The 10,745-nt window shown below is 34.0% G+C and overlaps 1 protein-coding gene across 2 annotated transcripts; it reads right to left on the reverse strand.

Annotated features, from left to right (window-relative positions):
- Nucleotides 1-8,510: 8,510 nt before the first annotated feature.
- LOC104596843 (uncharacterized) lies at nucleotides 8,511-10,666 on the reverse strand. 2 transcript variants are annotated; one of them, XM_088901816.1, is made up of 3 exons: nucleotides 9,510-9,679; nucleotides 9,032-9,418; nucleotides 8,511-8,997 (listed from the first exon to the last, which is right to left on the reverse strand). In XM_088901816.1, exons 1-3 carry the CDS (start codon nucleotides 9,621-9,623, stop codon nucleotides 8,959-8,961), a joined length of 540 nt encoding a protein of 179 aa, XP_088757942.1. In that variant the 5' UTR covers nucleotides 9,624-9,679; the 3' UTR covers nucleotides 8,511-8,958. The 2 variants fall into 2 exon arrangements, with proteins under 2 accessions (XP_088757942.1, XP_010256470.2); XM_010258168.3 differs by having other exon boundaries at nucleotides 8,511-9,418; nucleotides 9,510-10,666.
- Between the last annotated feature and the right edge of the window lie 79 nt (nucleotides 10,667-10,745).

Here is a 10,745-nt window from a genome sequence, read left to right on the forward strand (position 1 = left end):
TCAAATGAACAATGCAAATCAACAATATATATCCATAACACCAATTAATACAAGGTATTTGTGTATAAATAGCAATAGGCAATTAATAAAACCAAACATCATAATCAGTTAAAGAAGTGAGTGCACACAGAAAAAAAGTTATATAACAAAAGTTATATTAGAAAGAAAGAGTTAAACAACAGGAAGAAATTAATGTCGAGCCCTAGATCGATACAAGACATAATCAGCCCACATTTGGGTAGCTATTTCTTCTCTGAGATGAGTTCCTTTCCTTGATTGTTCATTTTTACTAGCTCATTGAGATAGTTGGGAGATTTGTGTATTGTCTACTCTATCATCATTTAAATCATCAATTCCTACATCATCCTCAGTATCAACTGCTTCTCGATCATACTGATGCATGATGAAATCATACGGATCCACACCCATGACATGGTTGTATAAGATGCAGCATGTAGACACAATTTTGGGATCCCACGTCCCTCTTGTTTCTCGTCCCAAAACACTGTTTACCCGTAAACAAACGCAAGAAAGGGAGAATCATTCGGGAATATTCCATTTTCTCATCATTTTCCCAGCAATCAAACAGACCCTAAGGGAAAAGGAAACTCGAGTTTCCTTCTCCTTCCCCCTTTCTTTTCACAAACATTTTCAAACTTCCCGTTTGAACAGATTGGTAAGTCTTCCCATTCAAACTGAAACATATTGGTAAGGCCTCTCTTCTTCACCTATTTTTCCTTCCCGTTTTCACTCTTTTTTATGATGTTTAGAGATCAAGCAGAACATTTGAATTTCAACTTGGAATCGATTTATCGTTGCATCTGTGTTGCTTGAATCCTCATTTTTTCAATTTGATTCAAGAAGGGTCACCGTTTGAACAAGTATGTTCTCAGATTGCCTCCCACTGGTAGAACGCTAAGATGCTATTTGTCATTTTTCAGCCAAAAAAGATTGTTAGAACGCTCACTAGCATCCATATAGCGATAGTCATGCAGAACACGAGATTGGCTTCAATCAGGGCAAACTCGTGCCCACACCGCTCCAACTACCTTTTACAACCTTTTATTGGAAATATTTTTTCATGAAATAAAACACATAAATAAGAAAATATTCTTAATGCAAGATAGTAAAGGCTGCTCTAATAGGCTTTGCTCTAATCGGAGCCAAACTCGCAAAACACCGGTGTTTTACTGCATTGGAATACCGGTTGAGAACTATTGTGTTCAAGTGAACACAATAGCTAAAACCCTCGCATGTTGACAACTATTGTAAAAAAAAAAACCCTACTATAACACTTACGACATCTGTACGGTGATAATCATGCAGAACGTTGGTGCTTTGCTGCAACTTGAACACCGGTTTGTTAATTTTAGGAGACACATGGTTAAAGGAGGGAGACAAGAACACTAAGGTGTTTTCATCAAATGACAAATTTTAGGAGGAGAAGAAACTCTCTACAATTCCTGAAAAAAAGAGAATGGCGAAATAATGCAGTTGGAAGATATAGCTGAAATGTTTAAGGCTCATGCTATCCACACAAGTAGTGAGCTAAGAGAGGAGGAATTGAATATTTAAAATCTAGTATTAAACAAACTCTCTGAGGAGGAGGCTAAGGAACTGTTAATTCCACCATCAAATGAGGAGATAGAAAGAATTGTAAAATCTATGAATCCGCACTCTGCACTAGGACCAAATGGTTTCCCTTCTTTCTTCTATCAGAAATACTGACCCATAGCCAAATTAAGAAGACGTATGCAAGATGGTTAGAGATTTCTTTCACACAATGGAGTTCCCCATAGCCAAATTCAACAATATAGACTCTTCAGTGTCTATAATGTGATATACAAAGTGTTAGCAAAGTGATTGGCGCTTAGAATGCAACAAAAACTAAACAAACTGATAGCTCCCAACAAAGATGCATTCATAAAGGGGAGACAAAGTGTGGATAATATCATCATGGTTCAAGAGGTTATGAATAAAATGAAAAATCAGAAGAAAGGTGTAGGTTGGGCCTTCATGAAGATTGACAAGTCTAGCGCCTATGACAAAATAAGGAGGGATTTTTTGATAGAAATGTTAAAAGGCATGGCCTTCCGTGAGAAATGGTGTAAAATGATAGAGAAATGCATAGTTACACCAAAATTCTCAGTAAAAATCAATGGAACACTAAAAGTATTTTGAGCTAGAAAATGGAATTAGGCAAGGGGATCCCTTCTCACCCTACCTATTCATCATTGGAATGCAAGCCCTATCCAGTCTAATCATGGAAGCTGAAAATAAGAAGGAACTACAAGGCATTAGAATATGCAGAAATGGAACACCTATATCACATTTATTATTTGCGGATGATTGTGCTTAGTCAAGGAGATCTTGGCGAAATTTGAGGAATGGTCAGGGGAGAAAATAAACTTAGCAAAGTCAGTGGTATATTTTAGTAAGGGTGTACATAGAAAAAAAAATAAAAGAAGATTTTAACATCTATTCTAAAGATGAGACTGATGAAATCTCAAGAAAAATACCTGGGGGCCAAAATCTGTTACCAAGGAAATATGAATATGGCTCACCAAGATATCTTGGACAGAGTAAATACAAAGTTAGCAACTTGGAAGGAAAAAAATGCTATCTCAAGCAAGTAAAACAACTTTAACTCAGTCAGTCTTACAAGTCTTACCCATGTACACTATGGCTCATTCTATCCTAAAGAAGAAAACAATTACAGAATTGGAGAAGATTCAAAAGAGATTCTGGTGGGAAGGAAACAACACAAAAAGAGGCACTCACACTATTCCTTGGAAAATAATATGCAAGCCGAAAAAGGAGGGAGGGCTAGGTTTTAAAAGATTGGAGATGTTTAATAAAGCTCTATTTGCTAAACAGATTTGGTGCTTACTCTCATCAAAATAAGAGTTGTGGGCCCGGGTAAGAAGAGAGAAACATATATAAAATGGCTCCATATTCCAATTAAAAAAGAGATCCAATCATTCAAGATGGTGGAAACAAGTCATTGACCTGTTAGATCAGATAAAAGGGTGAGGAAATACACATCCAGGATCCTTGGATCCCATCTCTTGCTACAGGATATCCATAATTTAAGGATAAACCCGATGATAAATTTAAATAACATCAAGGTGAAAGACCTATGGGATGAAAATGGACAATGGAACACCACAATGTTGACACAAATTATTAAACAAGGGTCCATTAATCATATCACTCAAATAAGTGGGCCCCCCTCTAACACAACAAACATACTATTATGGAAAGAATCCAAAAAAGGCAAATACTGTGTCAAATCAAGATACAAGTTCTTCAAAGCTTTAGGGCCATCAAGTTCTGGTCCAAATATTAACTAGAATATGCTATGGAAGGCTAAGGTCCCATTCAGATTCCAAATATTCATGTGGAAGGCCTAGTGTCCAGATTTGCAGCAAGGAAATAGAATCCTGGTAGCACCTTTTCCTTCAATGTGACTTTGCAAGAGCTGTATGGCCCACTGCACAAATTGGCATCAATCCAGATGAAGTCAAAAGCCTCCAATTAGATCAGTTTATTCACAACTGGTCGAATATAAAACTGAAATCACTAGATTCAATACTTCAGGAAATTTCTTGTTCTATTCAGACTCATATGGGGCACCCAAAATGCTCTCTTACACCATCAGAGAAAACCTGATCCTGTACAGACTCTACAACAAGCATATTCATACTTGATCCATACAACAGAGCCTCTGCCTGACTGAGCATCTACGCAGAGATTCACACAAAAACACTTAAGCATCATATATCATATTTATGTTGATGGTTCCTTTGACCCAGCAAGTGGTGCATCAAGTACTGGTTGTGTAATTCTAACCAATACCAACTCTGTGGTGATGATAGATAGCATAACAGTTAGAGCATCATCAAGCTCCCAAGCCGAATGGTGGGTTGTAGTTGATGGTCTCGAGGCGGCAATCGCTCACAAAATCACATCTACTATTTTATTTTCTAATGCACAAGGTGTTGTAAATAGTATCAATGATGGTATGGAAGACGAAGAGTGGCAAGTGAAGCACGTCAAGGAAATAGTTCTGAACCTTACAAGTCTTTTTGCTAATGAATGGTTATCTTTTTTTTGGAAAAAAAAAACATGTGGTTACTTTTCAAATGTCGATGGGTAATTGTTTTCACTAATTAATTATTATTTTTTAATAATTTGAAAATTTTGAAATTGTCATTTTATATTGATATTATTTTCAAAATTAATTATTGAAATTAAATAATAATTGATATTTTTGAAAATTAGTTTTGGTAATTTATTTTGGTTTTTTGGTAAATTGGAAAGTCATCAAATTATTGATTTTGTAGAAATTTTAGTAATTTGTTTTCATAAAATTACTAATTTTGGTCATTTCAAATATTGATGGATAATTATTAGATAAATATTATTGACAATTAGTGAAAATATTTAATTATCAAAAATAATTATCCATCAATATTTGAAATTATCAATTATAATTTAAAATATAAATAATTAATTATTTTTTTGTGAAAGTTAATTAAAAAATCTAATTGCAAAAATTAAAATTATAATGTAGTATAGTCCAATTACTGAAATTGAAATTAATACTAAAAAATATAATTATTGAAATAACTGAAATTAAAAAAATCCAATTATTTAAATTATTGGAATTAAAAAATCTCCTTCATGCTCTCTCCTTTCTCCCTAACCCTTCCCAGCCCTTCCATGTAGCCACGTGGCAGCTCTCAGATCTTCTCCACTAGAGGCCCACTCCAACTTTCTCTCTCATGTTTCCAATCACTTAGCTTAGCTAACCCCTAAAATTTTTCTAAACTATCTCTACCACCTAAAATTCCTCTTAAAACACCTCTTAATCTATATTACATGTCCAATAAATCATCTAAACCCAAAAATGTGATTAACTTAATTAGTTAAATTAATTTGTGAAATATTTTAATATTTTCAATAATTACTGATATTATTAAATATTATTCAGTAAATATCAACACCTAAACTATAATTTTTCTTAATTTTGTTAAATTGGAAATTTTAATTACTAAAAATTACTTGATATTATCACTAATTTTTAGCAATAAGTAGTTATTGATATTTTTAGTAATTTTGATCAATTTATTAATATTTAATGATATTGTTAGATAATAATTAGAAATTTTTAGTGGAAATTAATTTCAATAAATATAAAATTATTGTTTATATTTTTAGTAATTTTGATATTTACTTAATATTTTAGCATTAATTAGTGATTTTGGTAATTTAATATAAATTATAAACTTTGAATTATTTAAATAAATAATTGGAAAATTTTAATAGTTTTCATAAGTATAAGATACTACATTTATAGATTTCCATAATTATTGAAACTATGCTTATGGGTTAAGGGTATGACCCCTTAGGTAGGAATGGAAATGAGCGGGTTCGAGGCAAGGATCATACTCTCCATCCTAGCCCCAAGTTTTAAATTAGTCACCGTCTTTGACCCCGATCCCCATTGGGGAAAAATTCAGCCTACATCCATGATCTTTGACGAAGACGGGTTCCCCATCGGAGACCTAAATCCCTGATTTCTTTTAATTAAAAGTTTGCTTTCAGAAATGTGTTTATTTAAAATAAAGGAAAATTTAAAATACAAATGACATTTTGAATAAATTTTGATATATATAATATAAATAATATTATAAATAACATAAATAATACTATATATTTAATAGAATATGTATACATATATTTAATATATATAATTGGGGTCGGTGGGGTATAGACTTCACTCCCCATCCCCAATAAGGTATTCCTATTAATCCCATCGAGCCATCCCCACACTGTCCTCGCTAACATAGTCTCCATCCCCATCCCCGCCTGATCGGGGAGGTCAGGTACTCGACGAGGATGGGAAAAAAATGTCATCCCTACCCTAGGATTGCATAGCTCCATAGAATAATAAGTTTTAAGCCCAATATGCCTTAGCATCTTTTTTCCGTGCATTACAGGGGACCCACTAGTTGATAGTAATGCAATAAATATATACATATATAGGTTGCATTAAGAGCAATAACTGCACCAAACACGTTTTATTGTTTTATAATTCACAACAATAAAAATAAAAAATAAAAACAACAATACATATATAAGAATATTCCTATATACCCCCTCTTCTTTTGTTTAATAGAATGTACTTTCTTTTGTGAGATGGAAAGCTAGAAATGAAACTTCTGCAATCAATGACAAGCATATGGGAGGGGAAAGTGACCCATCCAACAGAAGTTGACAAATCTTTTGGGAGTCACTTTCTATAATGGCCGAGTGAAATGGACATTGCAACCAAAAATTTCAGACCTTCATGCATCGCTGTAGCTTCAGCCTCTAGAGGAGATAAGTTGTCCAAGGGAATTGATCTGCCAAATACTAAAGCGCCCAGATGGTCTCTAATGAGGAAACCATACCGTGAGGTGGGCTGCGCCACTGTTGTTGGCACTTGCCAAATAGGAAATAGCCCTACTTAAGACAAACATTTATGCACAAATCCGTCTGAAGGTCTCTCACTGTTTGTAGTGGAGACTTGGAGGACTTGGGATCAAGACCCACTTTATCAAGGTGGAGGGGTTGGAGTTTGAAGGATGAAAAATAACAAAAAAAAAAAAGACTGTTAAAAAGCACAATTTTAAGAAATTTTCCCAATGCATGTATCTGTCCTCTTTTGGCAAAATATTTAATTGGATTATAATAAATTAAGTGATACAATCAACCCATGAAACTCCACTAGTTTAATTATTGGCCCAACCCACTAATTTTGTTTGAAAGTGGCATGGAATAATGGAGATCGAGGTGTTGGCCAAATGGCTCAAGTTAATATTCCCAAATCTTCTTAAGATCATTTGCAAGGAATCGGTAGTCCAATGACCAGGGCAATGATAAAGGTGATGAAAGAGGCTTTATAAAGCTTAATCATGGAAGTGCATAACAAAGAAACTGTTCTAGAAGATTCTAAAACTGTTCTAGAAGTTTTCAAAGTTTCACCAAGGATAATCACTTATCTTTATGTGCAAGACGATGTACAAGGCTTTGATCTGAAAGAACAAAGCTTGGAATCTATGATATAAGACCAAGGCGCATGGACATGATAAGGAAATGTTCAATCAGTATGCTAAGATGTACTGATGGGATTGTTTTGTCATGTTGAGCTTGTTTTTGTCTTGTTTTGTTTTACTTTGACTTTTCTATGCTTAGTTGTCATTAGTTGTAGTCTTTTAAAAGAATTCCTATATCAAGGTAGATTTATTTTTCTAAATTAAAGGGATCCTCATTAGTTAGGAGTTTCATTATAAGATAATGATGTTTACATGATTAAATTAAGAGTTTCCTTATAAGATAATGATGTTTACATGCCTATATAAAAACTATAATTATGTAAAACGAAATCATCAATAATATAGAGGTATTTTTAGCAAGCTTAGCTTTGCCTTCTTGTGTTCTTGGTAGAATACAATATCTTGACTTATCAAGGGAGTGATCAACCTTTGTGGCGTCTTCAAGATTTGATTCTCTAAGGACTTAGTTTCCTTAAGGTTCTAACCTGATCAACTACAACTTGTTTTCTAGCTTCTGGGTGCGCATAACAAATTGATTCAAGAGTTCTTAGAACAGGTCGTCTAGTGGGTTATTATCATGTGACTCTCATTATATCCTATTATCTTTGTTCTTTGTCTTTGGAATGTTCACGCTTGCCTTCTAACAACAATTCTCTGTGCAATATTTGTTCTAAGGTTATCGAGGAATTAATGTTGAGGAGATCAGACCAGGATTCTTCTCGGTAGCTAGATTCTCAAGATAGATTGGATAAAAGCAATATGATTTTGGCATTTCTACTATCCTTAGATAGAAAAGGAAAAAAAAAAGCAATAATCATCTCAGATATGTGAATTATCTACAAGGGTATGTTCGTTTTTCACCTGGTGAAAGGGGGTAAATTGGTCAACGAACAAGTTGACAAACTTACCTACATATGAATAACTGTGGGTTCCACAGTAAATCGAATTTTCTAGAGGAGGGGAAGTTATTAAAACATCATGGCTGTTTTTGGTTGCAGTGCAAATAAATGCATAGGAGTGTAAATGTAAAACATACAAATGTTTCATGTCTTAATTTATTTCATTTGTATTACAATCAAACAAAATAAGCTGAAATTTAAAACAAAAATAGGTCAGATTTACACAAATCATTTGCACTTCCATGGTTTTGCATCAGTACAAATTTCTTTGCATTGCAACCAAACACAGCCTATTGAACAAAATTATCCCTTTCTAATGATAAAATTTATATGGTAAATGATCACTTATTAAACTTATCTGGGTAAAATTTATGATTAAAAGAATAGGGATAAATGCAATTACCTAGTTAAGTGACGCAATGAAAAAAAAAAATCAAGCCTTAAAACTAAATCATCTCTCTAAACATCAAGGCTATAGATCAAATAAACAAATAACAAAAGTGACTACTGACTCAAAATAAATGTTGGTAGCATAAATAAGCAAAAGATACGATATTCTACAATTATAGTCCAAAATACATGATAGTGATATTCACCCTTCTCTTGTTTATTTATTTTTTGTTTTTTCATTCATCCTTTTTCTTGTCATCTCATGTATATACACGAGGGAATCTGGTGAGACACCAAGATCAGTAGGTCTATATACACTTCAAATAGAGTACTAATCTGCTTCTTATATTACTATGGCATAGCGTCATTCTATCTATCTGCAACGGCAAGAGGAATACTTAGGAGTACAAATACAAATTTATAAAGTGCAAAACCTTTATATTTTGCATTACTTTGTATGTATTTATACTGAATACAAATACAAATACAAATACAGTACAAATACATACAAAATTTAAGGCTTTGCATTCTACATATTTATATTTATACTTCTTCCATACTCAGCCTTAGTTTCTTCTTTGCGTGACTGCAATTAATCTATCCCCCTAAGAACAAGAGCCAGTAGTACAGGCCTCACGCCTCAGTCGAGGCATTTGCATTGCCCTGTTCGAGTTCGCTGATAAGCTCTAGGATCTCTTCTCTCTTTGCTGCCAAATCCTGCATTCTAGCTTCAATCTTCTCAAGCTTGAGCTTGAGCTTTACAGGATCCTTTTTATCCTCGGGGTTCTTCTTTTTCTTCTCTTTGCCATCATTTTCTTTACCTTCCTCACCCTCACCATCATTGTCCTTATCCTTCTTCTTCGTCTTCTTCTTATCCTTTGATTTCTCTTCTCCTTTGTCTTCATTCTCTTTTGCATCCTCGTGTTCATCTTTTTTATCATGTTTTTCCTCTTCTTTCTTTTCCACTTCGCTTGAAGCCTCATTCTTTTCCGTCTCTCCCATTTGACCAAGAGAATATGATAACTTCTGAAGATAAGAAAAAAAGAAAAAATGATGAATATCGTTGCAGGAATAAGTGGGAAACTAAAGAGGAACAAAATGGAACCAAGAAACAAACCTGAAAAACCTGGAATCTCAACTTGGATCTCGCAGAAAAGGTAGTATTTAGAAATCCCCATAGGTTGCAATTTATAATAAGGGTTAGAAGACAGTGTTCCTTATAGACGAACATGGTGAATCAATGTACTCATAATTAACCAATGGTGAAGAGAATCGTTGCTCAGCGAGAAATCTGGTGCACCCATAAAGAAGCGAATGACTCGAGGTATCACCTCTTCTTGCAATTTGGGTTTCCTATACTAACTTCACTCTAACGCAACAAAAGAATAACATCTGTCCCTAGGCATGTGGCAGGAGTCTTACTTCATGCAACAACTAATAAAAAGGTGTTAAGCCCCACCGTTTGAAAACTCTTTTCAGTAAAAGATGAAACAACTTTGAACCCCTCTCTTTAGAATCAAAGGCGCCATTCGCTTTTAGGAAGTTCGCAATGCGGACCAAAAATACATATTAGATTGGAACAATCCAGTCTAAAATATTTATTAGATTAGATTGGATTGGATTAAGCCAATATCTGTTTCATTGATATGATACAAGAATATAAGTGTTAATGGACCGGGTTTGGGTTAAGACCAATCTAAATTAAAATAAATTTGAATATATTGGATGGTCTAAACATTGAATTGGACCGATCCAAAATGGTTCAAAATATTCACTGAATTGGATTGGACCTGATCCATTTGTAAAGAATTCACATTAGATTAGACCAAATCCAGTCCAATTGACACCCCTAAGATAGGCGAGTAAGTGATACATAGGGCAAATAAATTTTCTAGATCCCACATAAATTAAAAAAAAATAATATGGGTTTTTTAATCAATGGGAACCAAAATCCCATTGACCAACTTCCCCCTTCTCAAAATCCCAAGGTTTAAAAAATTGGCCCAGAAACGGAACTGTTGTGGTCACCGGTTCGATTGTCCAAGTTGAACGGTTTGAATTATTAGGGCAAATGTCTTTTAGACTTGTAAGTTTTTATGAGAAAAGAGAGGGTGTGGTTGTGGGCTGAGAAAGAAAGAAAAAAAGAAGGAAAAAAAGAAAGAAAGGAAGAAGAGAAAAGAAAAAAAAAAAAGAGGAAAAAGAGAAAGGATAGAAAGAAAGGAAGGAAAGAATGAAGGAGGGAAGGAGGAGGAGGAGAGCTCTCCCGTCTCTGACCTATGCAATCTTCTTCTTCTTCTTTTTCTTCTCTCTGCTGTATTTAGGATTTAGTGATCTCAGATCTGAGATCGTTCTT

This window comes from Nelumbo nucifera, chromosome 3 (genome assembly GCF_055504915.1).
Source record: "Nelumbo nucifera cultivar China Antique chromosome 3, China Antique-T2T, whole genome shotgun sequence".
Classification (NCBI taxonomy): domain Eukaryota; kingdom Viridiplantae; phylum Streptophyta; class Magnoliopsida; order Proteales; family Nelumbonaceae; genus Nelumbo; species Nelumbo nucifera.

Excerpts from the sequence above, each read along its gene's own strand:
- LOC104596843 (XM_088901816.1), bottom strand. The coding sequence starts at position 9,623 with ATGTTCGTCTATAAGGAACACTGTCTTCTAACCCTTATTATAAATTGC. Across the intron at positions 9,419-9,509 it reads TGAGATTCCAGGTTTTTCAG|AAGTTATCATATTCTCTTGG; the intron begins GTTTGTTTCTTG and ends TCTTATCTTCAG. Across the intron at positions 8,998-9,031 it reads ATGCAAATGCCTCGACTGAG|GGGGATAGATTAATTGCAGT; the intron begins GCGTGAGGCCTG and ends TCTTGTTCTTAG.